The following is a 17,444-nucleotide window of genomic DNA, read 5'->3' as shown; positions in this document are numbered from 1 at the left end:
AAACAGAAAGTGGGACAAAAGTTAGCAGGGGTTGGGAAAAGGGGAACGGGGAGTTATTGCTTAATGGCTCCAGAGTTTCTGTTTGGGGTGATGAAAAAGTTTTGGAAATAGTGGTGATGGTTGCACAACACTGTGAATGTACTTAATGCTACAGAATTGTGTACTTAAAAATGGTGGAAATGGTGAATTTTATGGTAGGTGGGGTTTCAATCACACAACGGAATCGTGCCTTGGAAGCTGGCTTTGGCTGTTGCTCTCCTCTACATCATACGCATTTTCACATTGTTAAATATTCCTCAGAAACACACCCTGGACTGCTTAGGTAAGCCACGACATGTCCAGTCGGGGCCCAGTGGCCAGGCGCCGACAGCTGGACACCGTGGCCGTGGGCAGCGAGGCCTTCAGACAACACTGCACCGAGAACCACAAACATAACACTCGTGCATCTGATCACCTCCCTCAAGTCAATGGCTATACACGGAACTGTCCAGGTGAGAACACACACATTTAAACGCTCCAGGTACGTGGTGCTGCAGCGCTGTGCTTGGGGCACCTGTCCCTTCTCGCACAGCAAGTAAGCCTCATGGGCAGGAAGCCTGACCTCGGCATGCTGGGGAGTAAGCGCGGCCTCCTCCCCAACTCTCGCTCTCACGGAGGAGTCAAGGCTCTCGAGGGACCTCATTCTGGGTTTCAAAGGCATCGCTTCACAACCAGTAACAAGAGTTAGCAGCCCCTTCTACGGTCTCCTAAAACTGGGGTTAAGGTCAAGGCCTCCGTTTATTTTTATCTTCAAGATACATCATCAATTGATTGTCAACAAAGGTTGCAGGGCAATTCAACGAGGAGGGGATAATCTTTTGAGTGAGAGGGGTTGGAACAACTGAATAGTCAGATGCCAAAACCTCAACCCCTACCTCACACAACATATAAAAATTAACACAAAATGGATCACAGACTCAACCGTAAGAGCTAAAACTGTAAAACTTCTGTAAGACAACATAGGAGGGTTTTGGGAAAACTGGACAGCCACATGCGAAAAGAATGAAACTGGACCACTATTTTATACCGTACACAAAAACTGACTCTAAATGGGTTAAAGACTTGAATGTAAGACCTGAAACGACAAAACTCCCAGATGAAAACGTGGGCTGTAAGCTCCTTGACATTGGTCTTGCCAATGATTTTTTTAATCTGACACCACAAGCAACAAAAGCAAAAATAAACAAGCGGGACTACATCCAACTAAAAAGCTTCTGCACAGCAAAGGAAACCACCAAAAAATGAAAAGACAACCTACAGAATAGGAGAAACTATCTGCAAATCATATATCTGATAAGGGGCTAATACTCAAAATATATTAAGAACTCACACAACGCAATAGCAAAAAAACAATCTAATTAAAAAATGGGCAGAGGATCTGAATAGACATTTTTCCAAAGAAGACATTCAGACAGTCAACGGGTACATGAAAAGGTGCTCAACATCACTAATCATCAGGGAGATGCAAATCAAAACCACAATGAGATATCACTGCACACCTGTTAGAATGGCTATCATCAAAAAGACAAGAGATAACACGTGTTGGCGAGGATGTGGAGAAAAGTGAACCCTTGTGCCCTTTTGGTGGGAATGTAAACTGTTGCAGCCACTATGGAAAACAGTCAGAGATTCCTCAAAAAATCAAAAACAGAACTACCATATGATCCAGCAATTCCACTTCTGGATATTTATCTGAAGAAAACGAAAACACTAACTCAAAAAGATACCTGCGCCCCCATGTTCACTGCAGTATTATTTACAATAGCCAGGACATGGAAACAACCTAAGTGTCTATCGATGGATCAATATACAAAGAAAATGTGTAATATATATATACACAATGGAATATTATTCAGCCATTAAAAAAGAATGAAATCTTGGGGCCGGTCCCATGGCTTAGCGGTTGAGCGTGCGCGCTCCGCTACTGGCAGCCCGGGTTCGGATCCCAGGCGCGTACCGACGCACCGCTTCTCTGGCCATGCTGAGGCCGCGTCCCACATACAGCAACTAGAAGGATGTACAACTATCTACCGGGGCTTTGGGGGAAAAAAAGGAGGATTGGCAATAGATGTTAGCTCAGAGCCGGTCTTCCTCAGCAAAAAGAGGAGGATTAGCATGGATGTTAGCTCAGGGCTGATCTTCCTCCCAAAAAAAAAAAAAAAAGAATGAAATCTTGCCATTTGTGACAACATGGACAGATCTCAAGGGCAGTATGCTTAAGTGAAATAAGTCAGACAGACAAATAGTGTATAATCTCACTTACAGGTGGAATCCAAAAAAAAAAAAAAACCAAGCTCACAGATACAGTGAACAGATTGCTGGTTGCCAGAGGCAGGGGGGTAGGGGGTATGAAAAAATGAGTGAAGGTGGTCAAAAGATAAAAATTCCAGCTATAAAATAAATAAGTCCTGGGGACATAATGTATAGCATGGTGACCATAGTTAATAACACTGTATGGTAAACTTGAAAGTTTCTAAGAAAGTAGATCTTAAAAGTTCTCATCATAAGAAAAAAAAATTTTTGTAGGGGCCGGCCTGGTGGTATAGTGGTTAACTCCGCACGCTCCGCTTCGGCGGTCCGGGGTTTGCAGGTTTGCATCCCAGGCATAGACCTATACACTGCTCATCAAGCCATGCTGTGGCGGCGTCCCACATACAAAACAGATGAAGACGGGCACAGATGTTAGCTCAGGGCAAATCTTCCTCAGCAAAAAAAAAAAAATTTGTAACTATGTAAGGTGATGGACATTAACTAGACTTATTGTGATGGTCATTTCACAACATATACAAATATCAAATCATCTGAAACTAATATAAAGTTGTATATTAAAAAAAGATAACATAGGAGAAAATCTTCATGACGTCAGATTTCACAAAGATTTCTTCAATAGACTATAAAAAGCATGAACTCAAAAATTCAATAAGTTGGACTTTACCAAATTGAAAATTTATGCTCTGCAAAAGACAGTGTTAAGAAAATGAAACAGTGGGCCGGCCTCGTTGCTTAGCGGTTAAGTGTGCGCGCTCTGCTGCTGGAGGCCTGGGTTCGGATCCCGGACGCGCACCGACGCACCACTTCTCCGGCCATGCTGAGGCCGCGTCCCACATATAGCAACTAGAAGGATGTGCAACTATGACATACAACTATCTACTGGGGCTTTGGGGGAAAAAAATAAATAAATAAAATTATTAAAAAAAAAAAAAAGAAAATGAAACAGTAAGCCACAGACAACGAGAGAAAATATTCATAACATGTGTATCTGGCAAAAGACTTGTATCCAGAACATATACAGAACTCCTCTAACTCACTAAGAAAAAGACAGACAATAATAAATGGGCAAAAGTCACTTCTGAAAAGAAGATATACAAATGGCCCACGCGCTTGACTAAAAAATAGTCAACAGCATCTTTCATCAGGGAAAGGGAAGTTAAAACTACAAGATACCAGGTCCCACCCATTAGAAAGGGGAAAACCTAAAAGACTAACACCACCAAGTGTTGACGAGGATGCAGAGCATCCAGAACTCTCCTACACCGCTGGCGGGGGTCAGGTGGTGGCTCCCATGGTGCCACTGGAGAGCCACATGTTTAACCTTACAGGGAAGTTCCAACACCATGGGCCCTGGCAATTCCACTCCTGGGTATCCACCTGTGCCAAGGCCCGAGGCCCGAGGCCCTCCCAGGACGATGTCTGCTATACCTGCGCCCTCCTCCCAGGTGGCCCGCTACCCACACTTTTTGGCCCGTAGCTCTGCCATGTAATGTATCTTGGAGGCTGTCCCAGTCAGGACTCTGAGCGCCAGCCTCCTTATATCAGCTGCACGCACCCCACTGCCAGGCTGTGCCAGTTCTCAGGTGGGTGTCCAGTTGTTCCCCATCTCCTGCCCCCACACGAATGCCACCCCAACACCCGCAGCGCCTCACCTCATAGTCCTTCTGCAGCAGCACGGTGTGGATGAGGCTCTTGTCCAGGCACAGCACTGCGAGCTTCCGGCAGGTGCGCCGGACATTCAGCACCAAGTCTGTGCTGGGGATGTGGCTCAGGATATGCAGGAGGATCTCGTCAGAGAAGCCCAGCAGGTGGGCACCATCCGCCACCGAGGCCACTGTGGGGGGCACGTCGCCATCGTTGGACATGTCCTGAAAAGAAGGGGAAACAAATTCCCATGAGTTCCCCAAGGGGGCCCGCAGCCCGGCCTTTGCAACCAGGGAAAGAAGCCAAGAGAAGCCTCACCACAGTCCGTGGGAGAGAAGATGCTTTTACCAAAAATCTTAAGAGCAGAGCAAGAACCCATGACATTCTTCAAAAGCCCCTTTTCGATCTGCATACCAGGACCTTTCTTCAAAAGGAATAGATTCAAAATGAAATACCAGATGAAGTTTTTTGAAATTTAAAGAGATTTTTCCTACTAAAGGTCTCCGGTCAAGTCTAACACGTTTCAGACTCAACTTATGAGCATTAGCCAAGGTTCTCCATTTGTGAAAGCTGCTATTCCCCCATCTTGTCCCAATGTACGCTGTGTTCTTAAAATGCTTGCAGGGGCCGGCCCAGTGGTGCAGCGGTTAAGTTCTCACACTCCACTTCAGCAGCCCAGGGTTTGCAGGTTCGGATCCCGGGCGCGGACTGACATACCACCTGTTAAGCCGTGCTGTGGCGGTGTCCCATATAAAGTAGAGGAAGATGGGCACGGATGTTAGCCCAGGGCCAGTCTTTCTCAACAAAAAGAGGAGGATTGGCATCAGATGTTAGCTCAGGGCTGATCTTCCTCACAAAAAATAAATAAATAAATAAGATAAAATACAGTTTAAAAAAAAAACCCTTGGGTAGGAGAAGTCTATCAGGAAACAGTAAGAATTGAGGATACTAGATACTAATGGTGTCTTCACTGCCAGGGTTGCTGTGACAGAGAAACGAGTCATGGTACACCAAGTCCTCAGAGCAGTGTGGCCAGGAGCCTCTCCAGCACTGTCATTAAGGGCAAGTAAAATGAGAGGAGGGGCCCACCCAGTGGCGCAAGCGGTTAAGCGCGCGCGCTCCGCTGCAGTGGCCCGGGGTTCACCGGTTCGGATCCCGGGCGCGCACCGACGCACCGCTTGTCAGGCCGTGCTGTGGCGGCGTCCCACATAAAAGTGGAGGAAGATGGGCGTGGATGTTAGCCCAGGGCCAGTCTTCCTCAGCAAAAGGAGGAGGATTGGCAGGTGTTAGCTCAGGGCCGACCTTCCTCACAAAAAAAGAAAAAAAAGACGAGAGGAGCCACCCTGCAGAGGGAAGCTGTAAAGGCCTTATGAATAAGAAACAGCACCCACTAGACTAACAACATTCTTTTTGTGTGTGTGTGGGGAAGACCAGCCCTGAGCTAACATCCATGCCAATCCTCCTCTTTTTGCTGAGGAAGACTGGCCCTGGGCTAACATCCGTGCCCATCTTCCTCCACTTTATGTGGGACGCCACCACAGCATGGCCTGACAAGTGGTGCCTCGGTGCGCGCCCGGGATCCGAACCCTGGCCACCAGCAGCAGAGCGCGCACACTTAACCACTACACCACAGGGCCGGCCCTAGACTAACAAAATTCTTAAATCTTACAATTAGTAATAAATAACAGGGACTGCACAATTTATCTCCATTTATCACACTTTCTGGTTAGAAACTCATGCTGGTATTTCCAATAAGACATCCACACATTTCCTTTTGCTCTCATAGACATCTGCAAAAGGTTTTCTTCCCTAACACGGGCATGGCCACTGTCTTTCTGACGTGGACAACCAAGAGGAGGGGGAGCTCAGCCTGGGCTAGTGTGACAGGAAACCCCCAAATCAAGACCAAGGAACTCAGAGGCTCTATGGGGAGCTCCCTGGGGAGAGGGTCCCTGTATCTCCCCACACCTCCCTGAAGGGACCCTCCTGCCTCTAAAACGTCCCCACCAAGGGGGCACCTCTGTGACCACTCCCAGGAGAGCATGCCCAGAACGATTCTACTGCCTTTCCCAGCGGTTCTGTCTGCAAGCCCCTCCTTCTCCAGCCTGCCTCTTCTTCCACACATATTCACGTGGATGGAAGCCCTGCTGCTGCCATGGCAACCATGAAGTCCGGGGAGGAAAAGCCTCTCTGTACCCGCCACGCAGACACCAGAGTTTCCCAGAACTCTGACTACAACACCCCCTACCCTGTCCTGACAGGCTCTGCATCCTGCCAAGCCCTCACCAGGCCTGGGGAAGGGTTTCCACGGGTATCTCCCCCCCGTTCCACAGCATCAGCCCTTCCCACTTCCCCTTCTCCACAAGAGGCAGCAACCAGATGTGCCTTCACTCCCCCCTTTACACCTGCTGTGCCCTCAATCTCGTGTCCCTACCCCACCGGATGAGGGCAGCAGGCAGCCGTCAGACCAAGTCCACAGAGCCCTGGCTCACTCTATTCTGGGTCTAGTGTTTCAGACCAGAGCGACTCTCTTAGCTCAGTATTTCCCAAGCCAATCATGGGGATCACCCAGGCACCTGTTAGACATCAGATTCCTAGACCCCACCGTAGACCCTGGGACTCCATCTCCAGGGACCTGGAACCAGGGCCAATACTTATCAGCCACACCTGGCAACCAGGGCTCTGGCACGGAGGGCCTGGGGACAAGGGGCAGGGCTGGGCTTGAACCCCATTGAGCAGCGTGAGGCTTACCCCTCCTCATCCTCAATTTGCAGATTTATCAAAGGAAGAATGCCATCGCAGAGCAATGAGAACACAGGGCAACACACTGTAGAAAACTCCAGCATCACATCATTTCCAGTCACACGAATATTGAATTTCTCTTAAAACCACCTAGAAATCACAAGAATCTAAAAAAAGAGCCAGGAATTGAGTTCCGGCTCCCTCCATCCAGTCTCAGCGCATGCCACAAGATGATTTTCTCTCAATGCTATGCTCCCTAACGCTGGGGCGGGCCCTCAGGGGCGGCCAGCCTGGATGGGGGCAGCAGGTAATATTCGTTGCCGCTGACTCGACCTCCCGACCGCCGGTCCTGGGAGGCGGCTGCAGGGTTTGCAGACGCTGAGTCTTTTCTCTGGAACCAAGTCTTCCTCAGACAAGGATCCCTCATCTGTAAGTCAGTGCCCCTTTGCCCCAGGAAAGGTGACAAGCTCTGGAGGCAACAGAAGCAAGGAGTGCCCACCAGCAGGGAGAAGGCCTCCAAGAGTCTTCATTTGTGAAATAAAAATGTGGCCCAGACAATGCCCACCTCCACACACACACACACACAAATACACCTGGACTTGCTTCCCTCTGCGTCTCAGGAGGATGCGTTCTCAGCTGCTGGGGAAACTGAGGCAGATCCATTCTCTATCTTTTTTTTGTGTGTGAGGAAGATCAGCCCTGAGCTAACATCCATGCCAATCCTCCTCTTTTTGCTGAGGAAGACCGGCCCTGGGCTAACATCCGTGCTCATCTTCCTCCACTTTATATGGGACGCCGCCACAGCATGGCCTGACAAGCGGTGCATAGGTGCACGTCCAGGATCCGAACCCAGGCTGCCAGCAGCTGAGTGCGAGCACTTAACCAGTACGCCATGGGGCCGGCCCCCCCCCCCCATTCTCTGTCTTTAAAAAATTACGTAAGTAGTCCGAGTCAGAGGGCAAGCAAGGCCTAAGGCAGGGCCTGGTCAGCTGAGCCCAAAACTGCTCTTCCTTCCACCAGAAAAGGTCAGCCAGGCTTCCTGAGAGGCCCGGCCAGGCCCTTCCTGGAGTCTCCGGAAATTCCAACTCAAAGGCGAGGAGCGCACCAGGTGATCTTTATCAAGCACATCTGGGAACCATCCAACTAGAACCGGATAATGACAACTTGAAAGTGGTTTGAAGGGTTTAGTCATTCACTAAACCCTTTGTCATATGTGCTTTTCAGAACATGTAACATTTCACAATTTAAAGTTAAGCAAAATTAAGTACTGAAACCTAAGTACCTGCCCAAAAACATCCCCTCCCAGATGTTTACCATCTGACCCTTCACCAGTCAGGCACCCAAAGAAATCACAGGATTCACAAATCAGTGGATGAGGCATCTAGGATGTGCTCTAAATAATCCAAGCAGGAGGAGGGATGGGAGAGACAGAGGTGAGACAAGACCAATCTGTGGGCAATGGGTAGACAGAGAGAGGTTCGCTACACCGTTCTTCTGCAAGTGTGTGGAATTTCATATTATACAAAATGTTGTAAATCACAGGAGCAACCTGAGGGATCCTTTCCACACTCCCTCTCCTCTTGGGTCTCTGCTTCTCTAGGTGGCATTTTCCAGAATGTCCCAATACACAGCACTCATACCTCCAAGCCTTTGCACAAGCTGTTCTCTCCACCAGACATGCCACCATCCAATGGAAACTGCTATTCTCAGGACTTCAACTCAAATGCTCCCTCAGGGAAGCCCTCCTAGCATGCCACACACACACACTTAACTCCTCCCCCTCCCCCTCCAGCCCCCAGCCTCATCAGATGAACTGTAATGATTTGCTTGCTTGCTTCTCTCCTCAGTAGGCCAGAAATGACTCCTGAAGAGGAATAATTTTGTAATGCCCAAGAGAAAGACACACTGAACTCGGTGAGTCAACAGACCACTGCTTCAGGACCACGTGAAGTGCTACTAAAAACGCAGAGCCCCTGGGGCCGGGCCGGTGGTGCAGCGGTTAAGTGCTCGTGCTCCGCTGCAGTGCCCCAGGGTTCGCAGGTTCGGATCCCGGGCACACACCGACGCACTGCCCGTTAAGCCATGCTGTGGCGGCGTCCCATATAAAGTAGAGGAAGATGGCCACAGATGTTAGCCCAGGGCCAATCTTCCTCAAGAAAAAAAAAGGGGGGGGAGGATTGGCATCAGATGTTAGCTCAGGGCTAGTCTTCCTCACAAAAAAAAAAAATGCAGAGCCCTACTCCTCAGAAACTCTGGGAGCAGCCCTGGGCATCTGCATTTTAAAGCCAGCAATGACTTTCAAAATCGGCCCACCCCATTCTGGAATCAGATAGTGGGGATGATTGCACAACCTTGTGAATATATTTTTTTAATTTTTTAATTTGTGTGTGTGTGTGTGTGAGGAAGACCAGCCCTGAGCTAACATCCGATGCCAATCCTCCTGTTTTTTTTTTTGTTTTTCTTTTTTGCTGAGGAAGACTGGCCCTGAGCTAACATCTGTGCCCATCTTCCTCTACTTTTTATATGGGACGCCGCCACAGCATGGCTTAACAGGCGGTGCGTCGGTGCGTGCCTGGGATCCAAGCCGGCGAACCCCGGGCCGCCGCAGCAGAGTGCGTGCACTTAACCACTTGCGCCACTGGGCCGGCCCCAAGAATATATTTTTTTAAACCACTGAATTGTACGCTTTAAAAGTGTGAATTTTATGATATGCAAACCATATCTCAATAAATAGATAGACATTCTCAGAAAAAGGGACTTTGATCTCCACATCCAGAAAAGAACAAGATTTCCCTCTCTCCTCTCAACCCAAGAGAGGCCCACTATACAAGAGGCCTTCTGGCCAGTTCGCCCACATGTGCTTCAAGGAACAGAGGGGCCTTTGCACCAGGACCCCATAAGACCAAGGTACCAGACCCCCCTAGCACACTCAACTTACCAGAATCTGCTAACACAACCAGGCTACCCCAGGACTCTTCCTGGAGAGCTGGTGTCTTCTGGCCCTTCAATCCTACCACTATCTGCAGGTGGGCCCTACACCCTCCTCCTCAATTAAGGAGCCACAGGGGCCACTTGCGAGTCAAATTCACTCCAAATGAAGAGGAGCTGTCAGCAACCCCCAGCCACCTTCCATGTACCCAAAGGCAAGCCCCTAAGATTTAGAAGTGCGCTCAAGAGTCTGAGTCCAGGATAATAGGTACAAACACAGGTGCACACAAGTACACATAAAGGTAGGTGGGAACCAACAAAAGGAAAGACACCAGTCAGAGTCCAGATCCCCCATACCCTGGTCTTCAAAGAAAATACTCTGCAACCCATTACAGCGACTCAGTGGGATTCTCCATCGGACCCAGATTTGTGGAGCCTTGGGGACAGAATTCCAGGGTAAGTCATAAGTCCCCCGAGTGAAATGGCCTTTCTTCCATTACCTCCCAAGTCACACAACAAGCCGGCTCAGAGAAAGGGGGCTGAACTGACCCTGAGCATTCAGAGATAGAGCATGGGGTGCGAGTGGGCAGGGAGAGGGAACCGTCTCAGAGCTCCAAGGGATGCGCGAAGACACAGAGGCATGGGAAAACGGTCTGGGAGGCCTAGAGGAGCCTGAAAACTCTGGGGACGGACAGACGGGGAAGAAATGTGGCGATGAGGAATGCGGGGCTGGGAAAGGGATGGAAAACAGAAGGGGGAGAGATCTTGTGTCTTCGGAGACAGGGCGAGGGCCTGGTTGACGGGATGAAGCAAGGGGCAAGGCCAGGATCAGGATGGGAAGGATAGAGCGAGGCCGAGCCCAGGATCGGGGCAGGAAGGACCGAGCAGAGCTGGGGTGGGGGGTCAGAGTGGGAAGTACAGAGCCCGGCCGAGGTCAGGACCGGAAGGACGCAGGAGAACCGGGATTGGGATGGGAAGGATCGAGCGGGACCGAGGCCGCCAGGCAGGGAGGAGAGCGGAGAGAGGCGCCGGCCGTACCTCTCCGGAGCTGGCCATGTCGACTGCGGGCCGAGTCGCGGCCGCCGGCGCCGCAGCCCCGGGGCCTCCCGCCAGGCCCGCCGGGGATGCTCAAAGCCGGCGCGTCGGCGGCTCCACAGAGACACTGGCAGGGGGGCGGGGCCGCCCACCACTTCCGGCGCCTGCCGCTACGCACTTCCGCTTGCCAGCAGGCGTGCCCCGCGTGGCCGCCATGTTGGGTGCGGCGCAGCCGCCAAGGCTCCGCTAGGGCGCGGGGTGATCTTGGAAGGGGCCCGAGCGGCTCACACTTGCTTTCTGACATCGTGTCTCGGTCATCTGCTGTCTGCAGACCTCCTCTGCCGGCCCGGCACCCTCCTGCGTCCAGGCTTTGCATTTGCTTCCCCATGCCTGCGGTGTGAGGAAACCACGTGTCCGAGAGCTGGGCCCTGACTACCCTGCAGAAATTAGCGTCACCTCCTCCCCATTGTCACATACACACACCTAAATTTGCCCCTTATCCTGGGTTATTTTTCTCCGTAGCTATTTCGTCATCTGATATGTATTTATTTTTTCTGCCCTCCCCCTAATAAACCGTAAGGCAGGAACAGGATTCCCTGTGCCTAGTACGCTCCCTGGCATGTAGTGGGCACTGAATAAATATTTATTGGGCAAAGGAATGTATAGATGATATGCCCTCACCTCTAACCCTTTGCATTTAAGAACCATTTACTAATAAAAATTTGCAGGGAAAGATCTAGTATCAGAAAGAACTGGGTTTGAATACTAGTGCTGACTCCAGGGTGACCCTAAGCAAGTGTATGTTTCCTGCAGCTGCTGCAACAAAGTACCACAAATTAGGTGGCTTAAACAGCAGAAATTTATTCTCTCACAGTTTTGGAGGCTAGAAGTCCAAATTGATGATGTTGGCTGGGCCATGCTCCCTCCAAAGGCTCTAAGGAAGAATCCTTCGTCTGTCTTCACAGGGCCATCGCGTGTGTATGTGTGCGTGCGTGTGTATTGTGTGTCCTCTTCTTATAAAGACACCAGTTATGTTGGATTTAGGATCCACCTTAAGCCAGTATGACCTAATCCTAACTAATGACATCCACCAAGACCCTGTTTCCACATAAGGTCACATTCTGAGGGGGGTGTGTAGGGGGATGGGGAACACTATTCAACCCAGTACATCAAGTTTCACGTCATACCCTCCCTGGGCCTCATTTCCCTCCCACTTCCTAGAGTTGTGCCAGTTCTTAGTATCAAGAGGCCTCTGATGAGCTCCTGCTGTGGGTGGACCATTGTGGGAACAGGCACAGTCCTAGCTTCAAAGAGCTCGTGATTGGGGCAGGCCTGGTGGTGTAGTGGTTAAGTTCATGCATTCCACTTCAGTAGCCCCGGGGTTTGCAGTTTTGAATTCCAGGCCCGGACTGACTCGCTGCTCATCAAGCCATGCTATGGCAGCGTCCCACATACAAAATAGAGGAAGGTGGGCACAGATGTTAGCTCAGAGCCAATCTTCCTCAGCAAAAAGAGGAAGATTGACAACAGATGTTAGTTAAGGGCCAATCTTCCTCACCAAAAAAAAAAAACCAAGGAGCTGATGGTTTAGACGACAGTTCAGTACAACTTCAGGCATAACAAACATGATTGTTCAGATGATTGTTAATGGGGGTCCCCCTTGTTTACTATCGGAGCCCCAACAATAGAGCCCAACTCTGACCCAGGAGGCATCTGGGGGAGTTTCCCAGAGGCCTAGGTCTCTCCTCCAGTCCTCCTGCCTCCCTGACCCGTTCCTTCTCTTCTTCTATAATCTGGAATCAGGTGTGTTTTTCATTGTGGAGGATCTATTTGTTTTCTGTCCCCCACCAGAATGAGGCTTGGCAATAGCAGGCCCTTGATAAATGTTTGTCAAATAAATGATTCATGACATGAGATAATGCATGCAAGTGTTCAGCACAGAAGAGTGAGGGATTCAATCAGTGGAAGCTGTAACCACTGCTACTATTGTTCATTCTAATGAGAAAGGAGCCCGGGTTTCACGGATTCCCCAATTCTGGGAACATTTGAGTTGGAAACCAATGAGCATTGGGCTCAAGGAGACCGGGGTGGGAGTTGGTTCCAACACCTTGCCATTCTCATGTCCTCACAGACCTTTCCAGTTTTGGGTGACACATCATCACAGTGTCCCCGACATCTTGTGCTCTGAGAGCCCACCCCAACGTTGCCTGGCTGGCCCAAGCCAGGTCTGAGCGCTGGGCCCAGTGGGTTCACTGAGAGCCATGGGTAGAGGTTAGAGACAAGGTGGTCTCTGTTAGCCCCACTCCCCTCCAGTTCATCTAGAAGTGCAGTCTGGAGAAAAGCAGCTCTTTCCTAATATAAATGACAGTGGCCACCATTCCCAAGCCACTGGTTGTAACTGGCACTTTCCATATGGGATCCCATTGAAAATGTCATTGAACCCCGGTGGGGTAGACCCACTTATTGCCCCGTTTTGCAGAAGAGGACACAGGTCCAAGTTAGTAGCAAAGCTGGGATTTTAGCCCATGTGGTCTCTACTTCAGAACCCACTAGGCTGCTGCCCGGAGGCCTGAGAGAGGCAGAGCAAGCCCTCCAATTCCACCTCCTTAACTGTATTGCAGGGAGGAGAAAACCTCTGGGCGTTGGGGGGCCGTGGTGAGGGGCAGGTGGAGTCTAGTGAAGGCAGTCAAGGCGTGGACAGGGCCTTGGATGGAGCCCACTGGAAGAGTCTCCATGGCCCCCTGGAGGGGCTCTTCCTGCACTAGGTGCCGGCCGCCACCAAAGTATTCCCCAACTTCACCTTCAAGAGGGCTTCATCCCACCAGAAGTGTTCTTGAAGGAGCCATAACCTTCCCTAAGCTCCTCCCACTGCAGCCACCAAATCCAGAAGGACTTTTTTTGTTTTGTTTCGTTTGTTTGTTTTGAGGAAGATTGGCCCTGAGCTAACATCTGTTGCCAATCTTCATCTTTTTCTTTTTTCCTCCCCAAACCCCCAGTACATAGTTGTGTATCCTAGTTGTAGGTCCTTCTAGTTGTTCTGTGTGGGACGCCGCCTCAGCATGGCTTGATGAGCTGTGAGTAGGTCTGCGCCCAGGATCTGAACTGGTGAACCCTGGGCTGCGGAAGTGGAACGTGCAAACTTAACCGCTATGCCACTGGCCTGGCTCCCAGAATGACCTTTAAAAACTGTGTGTTTAGGTGCCGGCCCCATGGCTGTCATAGAGGTTAAGTGCGCATGCTCCGCTGCTGGCGGCCGGGGTTCGGATCCCAGGCTCGCACCGACACACTGCTTGTCAGACCATGCTGTGGCAGCATCCCACATAAAGTGGAGAAAGTTCAGCATGGATGTTAGCTCAGGGCCAGTCTTCCTCAGCAAAAAGAGGAGGATTGGCATGGATGTTAGCTCAGGGCTGATCTTCCTCACACACAAAAAAAAAACTGTGTGTCTAGAGGTGAAAACATGGGAGGGGGCCGGTGGCACAGGGGTTAAGTGTGGGTGCCCTGCTTCGGGGGCCCGGGGTTCGCAGGTTTGGATCCCGGGTGCACACCGACGCACCTCTTGTCAAGCCATGCTGTGGTGGCATCCCATATAAGGTGGAGGAAGATGGGCATGGATGTTAGCCCAGGGACAATCTTCCTCAGCAAAAAGAGGAGGGTTGGCACTGGATGTTAGCTCAGGGCTGACCTTCCTCACACACACACAAAAAAACTAGAGGTGAAAACTTATGCCCACGCAAAAATGTGCACATGGAGGTTTATAGCAGCTTTACTCATCATTGCCAAAACTTGAGGCCACCAAGATGTCCTTAAGTAGGTGAATGGATAAATAAACTGTGGTCCATCCAGACAACAGAATATTATTCAGCACTAAAAAGAAACGAGCTACCATGCCATGAAAAGACGTAGAGGAACCTTAAATGCACATCACCAAGTGAAAGAAGGCAATCTGAAAAGGCTACACACTGTATGATTCCAAGTATATGACATGCTGGAAAAGGCGAAACTGTGGAGATAGGAAAAGATCAGTGGTTGCCATGGGTTAGCGGGGAGGGAGGGACGAATAGGCAGAGCACAGTGGACTTTTAGGGCAGTGAATCTACTCTGTATGATGCTATGATGGTGGATACACGTCATTATACATGTGTCCAAACACACAGAATGTCCAACACCAAGAGTAAACCCTAACGTAAACTGTGGACTTTGGGTGATTATAATATGTCAGTGTAGCTTCATCAACAGTCACAAACATCCTGCTGTGGTAGGGGATGTTGATAATGTGGGAGGCTGTGGGTATGTGTGGGCAGGGGGTATATAGGAAATCTCTGGACCTTCTTAATTTTTCTGTGAACCTAAAACTGCTCTAAAAATTAAAGTCTATCAATTTAAAAAAATGCACATCTGACCTTCTCCCTCTCGGGGTAGTCCCGCTCAGCTCTGCCTGTGCACATGCTGGCCCCTCTGTCGGGCGGCTCTCACCTGACTCTGGTTCATTTCTCCTTATCCCCCCAATATCCCTTCTGCAGAAAGCCTTCCCTTCCCCTCAGACCAGGTCAGTCCCGTTACCCTCTGCACCATCCCTCAGAGTATTCCTTGATGGCATTTGTCACAGTGGATAATTAAATAGCCGTTGGTATGAGTTTTGGATTCACACCTCTCCTCCCACCAGGCCAGAGCCAGTCCATAGAACTTTCTACAGTGATGGGAAGGTTCCATATCTGTGCTGTCCAATGTGATAGACACTAGCCGCATGTGGCTACTGGGCACTTGAAATGTGGCTTGTGCAACTGAGGAACTGAATTCTTCATTTTAATTAATTTAAATTTAAATAGTCACATGTGGCTAGCGGCCCCCCATGGGATAGTGCAAGACTGTAAACTCCATGAGGGTCGAGACGATGTCTCGATATCCCCCCTGTACCCCAGCCCCCAGCACTGTGTGGCTGCTCAAAATAGAAGCTGAATGATGAATGACTGAGTGAGCGGAGGCACCAACCCCTGGCAGGGGTCTCGAAATGATTCCAGCCCCTGGGTCCCTCGGGTGATTCCAGGCCGGACTGTGTGTTCGAATCCTGCCACTTCAGAGCCATCTTACCCTCCAAGCCTCAGTTTCCCCAAGAGGAAGATGACTGCAAGTGTGCCACCATGAGCAGCCTCCCTGTGTCCTTACCACTGAGCTCCAGGAAGAGCTGTTGGGATGAGGAGAAGGACCTGGGGTTCCAAGCCCCCGTACTTGCCAGGACTCCCCTCCTCTCAGAGCAGCTTGGTGGGGTGCAGTTAGATCCGGGCAGGGGGTGCTTTGCAGAGGAGGGACAGTCCCGCATAACAGGTTTCGGCTCATTAAAAAGGAGAACCTCAGGACTCAGAGCTGCCTCACGGGGGAGCCAGCCACCTGAGAAAGTGGAGCTTCCGTCCCCGGTCCCAGGGCAGGGCAAGCTGTGGAGGGGTGAGGGGGTCAGAGTGGAGAGGCCACGTTCCTGTAAAACAGGAGCGAACCTGATGTGTCTGGCCCGTTGATCTGTCCGCGGAGGCAGAGAAGGGGGCAGTGACTGGGCTTCGTAGGCGTTAGGGTCAAACTCCAGCTTTCTCACTTATCAGGTGGGTAACCTCAGTCTCCCAACCTGTAAAGCAGGTGCTGAGAAGAAGCCAGGAGGCAGTGTGGCACCCTCTCACTTCGCCTGGCTGGGGTCCGTGTTCCTCCACGCTGGGTCTCTGCTCCAAGCCAGGCATCAGATGGTGAGCCCAGCTCTGGCCCCGGGAAGGAAGGAGCAGGGCCTAAAGGACTCTCAAGATCAAACGTGTGTCTCAGCTGCACTTCCAGAGTCTTGCAAAGGAAAATATGAATGAAGCACCTGCTCACCACCACCTGTCCCGGTGCTACTGCTGTTCCCATTTCTCAGGTGGGCACGCAGACAGAGACGTGACTTCCCCAGGCGTCTGGCCTCAGCCACCCTCCCATTCTTCCCCGGGGGAGTGTCTCCAGTCCCCAGGCCTCTATCCGCAGTGATCTGGGCCTCTGCCAGGGACATGCATGCTCTCCCCTCCACTTGCCCAAGTGACAACTCCTGGGGCAGCTCCGCCGTTCCTCCCACAAGAAGCCTCTGGAGGGCCGGCCTCGTGGCTTAGCGCTTGAGTGCACGCGCTCCGCTACTGGCGGCCCGGGTTCGGATCCCGGGCACGCACTGACGCGCTGCTTCTCTGGCCATGCTGAGGCCGCGTCCCACATGCAGCAACTAGAAGAATGTGCAACTATGACACACAACTATCTACTGGCGCTTTGGGGAAAAAAAAGGAGGAGGATTGGCAATAGATGTTAGCTCATAGCCGGTCTTCCTCAGTAAAAAGAGGATTAGCACAGATGTTAGCTCAGGGCTGATCTTCCTCACAAAAAAAAAAAAAAAAGCCTCTGGAGAAGCACCCCCACTGCTCAAGGGCAGCGGTTCCCCACTCCCCAGCCCTCGGCAGCCCAATTTATGCCACAATTGACATAATGAACATCTCCATCCCCCCGTGATCCCCTATTATCACACACAGCCTCCGCTCTTCTTTTTCTTATCACAACCGGTAACTGTAAATTCATCTGTTTGCCTACATAGTTATTGTCTTCCCCACTAAACTGGACGCCTCATGAGGGCAGGAAACACACCTGCTTCTTTTCCACCAGTTGCAGTCCCTGGCACGAGCCTGGCACAAATAGCGATGAAAGGAAGGAAGGGCGCAGGGAGGGAGGGGGAGAAGGGGGGCTTTGTTTCCAGACCAACAGCTCCTCCGGGACAGGGTCTATGTCCA

The 17,444-nt window shown here is 50.8% G+C and overlaps 1 protein-coding gene across 6 annotated transcripts in view; it reads right to left on the bottom strand.

Moving 5' to 3' along the window:
- Positions 1 to 10,755, bottom strand: part of FBXL18 (F-box and leucine rich repeat protein 18) — a 61,579-nt gene extending 50,824 nt beyond the window's left edge. For 4 of the 6 annotated variants that reach the window (XM_058569363.1, XM_058569366.1, XM_058569364.1 and 1 more), the window contains exons 1-2: positions 10,663 to 10,753; positions 3,963 to 4,178 (exon numbers count right to left, since the gene is read on the bottom strand). In XM_058569363.1, coding sequence (XP_058425346.1) covers positions 3,963 to 4,178; positions 10,663 to 10,680 — 234 coding nt within the window. In that variant the 5' untranslated portion in view covers positions 10,681 to 10,753. Of the gene's footprint in view, positions 1 to 3,962; positions 4,179 to 10,662 lie in introns of all 6 variants that reach the window. The other 2 variants (XM_058569362.1, XM_058569361.1) reach the window with 1 other exon arrangement.
- Between the last annotated feature and the right edge of the window lie 6,689 nt (positions 10,756 to 17,444).

The sequence above is a fragment of the Diceros bicornis genome, chromosome 26 (genome assembly GCF_020826845.1).
Source record: "Diceros bicornis minor isolate mBicDic1 chromosome 26, mDicBic1.mat.cur, whole genome shotgun sequence".
Lineage (NCBI taxonomy): Eukaryota > Metazoa > Chordata > Mammalia > Perissodactyla > Rhinocerotidae > Diceros > Diceros bicornis.
Note: the sequence above shows the minus strand (reverse complement) of the source record. Positions and strands in the feature narration are given on the sequence as shown.